This window comes from Pteropus alecto, unplaced genomic scaffold (genome assembly GCF_000325575.1).
Source record: "Pteropus alecto unplaced genomic scaffold, ASM32557v1 scaffold60, whole genome shotgun sequence".
NCBI classification, from domain to species: Eukaryota; Metazoa; Chordata; class Mammalia; order Chiroptera; family Pteropodidae; genus Pteropus; species Pteropus alecto.
Genome location: NW_006430726.1, coordinates 2254289 through 2259857, shown reverse-complemented (window position 1 = coordinate 2259857; position 5569 = coordinate 2254289). Strand labels below are relative to the sequence as shown.

The 5569-nt window shown below is 57.0% G+C and overlaps 1 protein-coding gene across 6 annotated transcripts in view; it reads left to right on the top strand.

Annotated features, from left to right (window-relative positions):
• NTRK3 (neurotrophic receptor tyrosine kinase 3) overlaps positions 1 to 5569 on the top strand; it is a 317641-nt gene that overhangs the window by 56978 nt on the left and 255094 nt on the right. For all 6 annotated transcript variants that reach the window (XM_006905249.2, XM_006905251.1, XM_006905250.1 and 3 more), the window contains exons 2-3: positions 1698 to 1772; positions 2517 to 2588. In XM_006905249.2, coding sequence (XP_006905311.1) covers positions 1698 to 1772; positions 2517 to 2588 — 147 coding nt within the window. The remainder of the gene's footprint in view (positions 1 to 1697; positions 1773 to 2516; positions 2589 to 5569) is intronic.

Sequence of the window (5569 nt, the reverse complement as noted above, 5' to 3'; positions counted from 1 at the left end):
TCTCCTTCTGGGCTTCCTTTTCATCAGAACTGGAGCCAGGGGCCCTGCCCTGGTGGGACCAGATCAAGTAAATGGTCTATGCCTGCGAGGCTTCCAAGGGGAGACTTTGGCCTTAGAATTTGATGCTGAGCTGGCCACCTGGTCCATGTCCCCAGCAGATGTCCATGTGTCTGGCTGCTCAGCAGGGGCCCCAAGAGAATGTGATACTAAACAGGCTCTCAGCATACCTTGTCACCACGCAGCTCTGAAATTCTTCCAGAGACCCCGGCCACTGCCACCCTACACACTTTCTGGCTCTGGCTCCACTCGGTGGCAGATGGCAGAGCCACGGGTGTGGTGGGGCCGGGGAGGCGATGTCGGGGCGAGGTGGCTGCCACGTTCCTGGCCTGAGTGTGCCTCTGAGTGTGCCTCGGGTAGCTCTGTCGCAGGACGAGCTGTTACCTCTCTGCACTTCTCGCCGAGGGTGCTTAGACCTTGGGGGCACTGGCAGGAGAGTCAGATCGTGGGAGGGCGGGGGGCAGCAGCAGGCCTTCCCCTGAGCCCTGTTGGAGCTCCTTGGGGTGGAGGCGTGAGGAATCGTAACCTCACACAGCTCCGGAGCTGGAAAGGGCCTCTGTAATCAGTAGTCTGCTGGCCCTGGACCTGGGGACCCCAAGAGCAGTAATAGAGGATTTCGTCAATTAAAAAAAAAAAGCAACACCCAAAACATACCGAAATCAAACCCCACACCCATGACAAACCCTCCCTTGCTTACAGAACTTTCGCGTTTCTTTGCTTTGGGTTGGAAATCATCTACAGGATGAGTTAGCGCTGGTTTATATATGTTGATAAAAAGCTCTGGTTAACGGTGATTGATATCTTTGATTACTAAGTCCGAGAGGATGAATTCATTAGTGCTTAATAAACGTAGTGTGTTTGCTTGACACGAACCTCCTTAAACACGAGGTCTCGCGGGAGAAAGTGCTAAACGCAGATGTTTGTGACGAGAAGGGGAGAAACGCTGATCTCGTGCGGTCTCCTCTCCACAGACGGAGGCCCAGGGAGGTCGGAGCTCTCGACCAAAGCTGCCGGCCACTCAGGTCGCAGAGACGAGGCCAGAATTGGGCTCCTTGACTGCCAGACTCACCTTCTTTCCCTGACACCCTGGTGTCTCCCCGGTCCCTCGGTCGTCCCCTCCGTGGAGTCAGTTCTGTGAAATCAAGTCATGGTGTTCTCGACCTCTGGAGGGTTTGGGCTGCAGTCACCCGGTGGGGCCATCCGTGTGTGGACATCGCGAGGTGGGGGTGTGTCTCTCCTGGCCACGCCCGCCAGCGAGCCCCCCACTTCCCTTTTCTCACCATGTCATTTGTATTGTCCTTACGGGCAGGAACTGTTCTTAGGAAATCCTACAAAGGAAAAGCCCAGGAGAGGGAACGAAGGGGACTAAGTGACGACGACCAGCAGGGACATTGGGTTTCAGGTGTCTAAGGCGTAGAGTCTGGAGCTGAGGGCGACGTTAAACACTGTCCGTGGGCCAGGTGCTTTGGCCCCACAGTGATCACGTCAGGCAGGTGGTGCGCATGTCACCACGCCGGGAGAGAAGCTGAGACCCGGAGGTATTTGGTGACTCGGTGCAAGGCCTGGCTCGTGCGTGATGGATCCAGCGCCTTTCAGGCCCCACAGCTGACCCACGCTCTGTGTTCCCTCCTCCCCTGCAGACACATAGAGAACTGGCGCGGCCTGCACACGCTCAACGCCGTGGACATGGAGCTCTACACTGGCCTCCAGAAGCTGTGAGTGCACCCAGTGCCCGAGGGGCCTCACGGGGTGGAGGAAGAGGGGCCGCCTAGCCGCCTGCCGAGGCTGGGTGAGGGCACTGCAGGGCTGCTGTCTGCGGTTCCTGTGCTTCCTCTCCCAGCAGAGTCGGCACCACCCGCTTAAGACATGTCGGGGACCTCTACGGCCAGCCTCACTTGCCCGCGCTTCCCCTAAGCCTGGAGACGCGGGGGCTGTGTGACATCTCACCCTGGAGCTCAGAGTTTCAGGGCAGGACCCGAACCCAGGTCTCCCAAGCTGGTGTTCTTTCTTCAGCCCTCTGTTTGACTGGTGGTCCCCAGAGCAGGAAATTCTCCGGCCACCTCCTCCTCTGGACTTCACTGCTAGTGACTGGGGATTTGGGGGTGGGGAGGGGAGGCACAGAAGGGGCTTGTAGTCACTGGGCCACATTCTTAAGCAGGAGCCCCATTCTTGCACACTAACCAGGCTGGGTAGAGGACAGCCACCGGCACTGCCCACTCACATCCCGAACTGCCCCCCAGGTGTGAGCCCAGGTGCCCCCCAGCTTGGCATCCTCAGTTGGACCACCCAGTGATACCGACGATGAAGAAAAGCACTCGCTTCACCGAGGTGGCTGTGGGTCCAGTCTTGGCCTGACTTCCTGTCAGCCTCAGCCCGGAGCAGATGTCCCTCTGCCCCTGAGAGCTGTGGATGACACAGTGTCCCGGAAGGCTCTGCTGACCCTCCTCCTCTCTCTCCAGGACCATCAAGAACTCAGGACTTCGGAGCATCCAGCCCAGAGCCTTTGCCAAGAACCCCCACTTGCGCTATATGTGAGTAGAGCTGGGCCTTGGGCCGCAGGGGCCGGGCGGGGAGGGGGAGTCCTGGGCGGTGAAGCCGGAGGCCTGGGCTCGAGACCCGGATTTGCCACCGTGTGCCCTGGGGCGAGTCCCTTACCTTCTCTGGGCCTCAGATTGTGCCTCTTAAAATGAAGGTTTGGGATATGATGATTTCTATGGTTCCTGTCGGAAGGAAGAGCCGAGTACCAGGGCTTAGACGGCGGGGGGTCCTGACCTCCAGGCTTGCTCACTTTTAGTGATGAAGGTTTATGGGAACGTGAATGATAAGAAATTCCACTCAGATAGGTCGCGGATACTGCCCTTCAGAGACCATTTGTAGGTCCCTGAGTGTGCGTGTGGGGGACTTGGGGTTGAAAGAAGAGGGAAGGCCGGGCCCGACCAGAAGCTATGTCTAAGTAGGTTCTGGGTTCGATGCAAAAGAGCCCACGGGAGTAGAGACACCTGCATATGCGGTCACATGGCTTTGGGACACGTTGCAGGTCACATGGCTCTGAGTGGGGTGGCTGCCTGTGCCCCCCTCCCCCTCTTTTCCTCCCCTGGCCCGCGGTGTCTGATGGTGAAGGGCCCACCTCAGCGTTGGCTCTGGCTACACCTGCAGGGCAGAATCACACGAACTTGGTGCTTCTTCTCCTAGCCTAGTTCTGGGCTGGAGACTCTGGGATTCGATGCAGAACCACAATTTCCTGGGGAGAAGGTGGGCTTGAAAGGAAGCTCAGGGTGGCTGATGGGGGGGAAGTGCCAAACTACTGCACCCACAGGGTGCTTGCTGCCTGGCCAAGGATAGTGGCTACCGTGGCCACCTGTCTACTGGGCATGTGCCCCAAGAGCAGAGATTCCACGGAGCCAGGGGGGTGGTGTCTGCTGTGTTAGGGGAGAAATGGAGTAACGACGTGCAGACGGCCTTTCCTTGGGCCGCCTGAGAGTGTATGGTGGAGGCACTTTGCATGTGATCATGGAAGGGCAGCCGGGCCGGATAGGAGCCTCGTAAGAAGAGGCAGGGCATCTAAGGAAGCTCTTGGGAAGCGGCAGGGAGGGGAGGTAGAGAAAGAGATGAGATCATGGAAAATTGTGGTGGTGGGTGGCTGGCCTCACCTCCAGGCCTCTGTGTGTTTTCCCAAGCACGCAGTGAGTTCTCGATAAATATTTTTTTATTGGTTACGGCCACCCCTGCCTCGTGCTGAACTTTCTTTCCTCCCTCTGGAAGTAGCACGGTGCGTGGCCGTTGCTCGGGGCCTGATGTGTTATTGGCTGCAGGGGACCGAGACCTCCCTTTCAACTGTCTCATCGAGCTGTCGCCCCCTGCCCTCGTTGGGCCTCTGTAGTGGGAATCTCCCGATGTGTGTTCTTCGCAGCTGCAGGCGTGGCCGGGGCCAGAGGAGGGTCTTGGACCAGATGTTCCAGGTGTTTATTTTATCAGGGATCTGAGTTTCATGTAAAATATCCCAGGGGAGGAAGCTTTGACCTTTGAGAAGTCTCCCTTTTATCTCATAGAAGGGTCATGAAGCTAAATGCCTGCGGCGTATTGGGAGGGTAGTGGAGGCCGAGGACCACATGTCCCCTCTGAGGGGCAGCCAGTAAGCCATTCCAGCTGAGCGCTGCTGCGTGGAGGACCCAGACTTACTGGGTTTTTTTTGTTGTTTTCCCAGGGGAGGAAGCTTTGACCTTTGAGAAGTCTCCCTTTTATCTCATAGAAGGGTCATGAAGCTAAATGCCTGCGGCGTATTGGGAGGGTAGTGGAGGCCGAGGACCACATGTCCCCTCTGAGGGGCAGCCAGTAAGCCATTCCAGCTGAGCGCTGCTGCGTGGAGGGCCCAGACTTAGTGTTTTTTTTTGTTTGTTTGTTTTTTTGTTTTTTTGTTTTAATAAGAGTTGGAGGTCCAGTGCAACCTCTTAAGTTTTAAATCTTGTCAACTCAAAGTAAAACCTCTTAACTCCGTGGGCCAAACAGGCCTTCTCTGTGAGAAGACGACACGTGGAGGGCTAGTTTGTGCTCTAGGGTCATCCCTGGGGGAGAGAAGTTGTCGGCATGGGAGAAGCTCTGTGCCCTTTGGGACAGTGGCTGGGTACTCGGGTCCTAGAGCCGTCTAGGACATTGTGTCACCCACAGCTCTCAGGGAAATCGTGAGAGGGCAATCACGTGATCGAGTGGGCAAACAGGCGATCGAGTGGGCGATCACATGATTGCCCTGGCAACCCATCACGTTTCTAGGAGCCACAGCAGTGGGAGCAGGTCTGCATCTCGGGTTACAGGTGTCCCTGCAGTGGGTCTTACTGGAACATGTCTTTGACTTACCCTTGAGGTTTCAGATGAGGGCTGTGACCCACCGTCTCTTGGGGATGATCTGCGGTCTGCTGGACCGTGGCTGTGACAGGCCGGTGGAGCTTTGCAAGATTCTCAAGGCTCTGGGGGCAGAGCATCTCCTTGGAGTAGGTTCTGATGGTACCAGGGAGCCTCCCCGTGACCTTGGGCCCATTTTCTCCTGGACGCATTGGCCAGCTCTTGCCAAAGTACTTGCTATGGGCTCTAGGGGGACTGAGAGCATGAAGGATGGGTCCCTGGCAGTCCCCTGCAGTTTGGGCCTGACCGCACAGTGGGGGCGAACCGGATGGGCAGTTTGGTGGGAAGGGTCAGCGCCTGGCGAGGGGCTGTGATAAGCACTGGCGGGGGCTGGTCATCCAGAGTCAAGAGAGTGAGTCGTAGGCACGGCCTCACCGACGGGTTTATTCATTCACTTTCCCATTCGTGAAGACGCACCCCAAATCCAACTGAGCGAATTTCCCGGCAGTTCCGGGACATTTTCTCCTGGCAAGTGGGCCAGGTTTCTCTGCCGTCTCACAGCATCTTCTATTTCTGTCCCCTAAATGCATTTACCAGTCTTCAGGCCCCAGCTGAGCAATCACAAGATGATCACTTACTCCAGCACTAATTGCCGAGCCCTGGCTTGGCGGCTTTT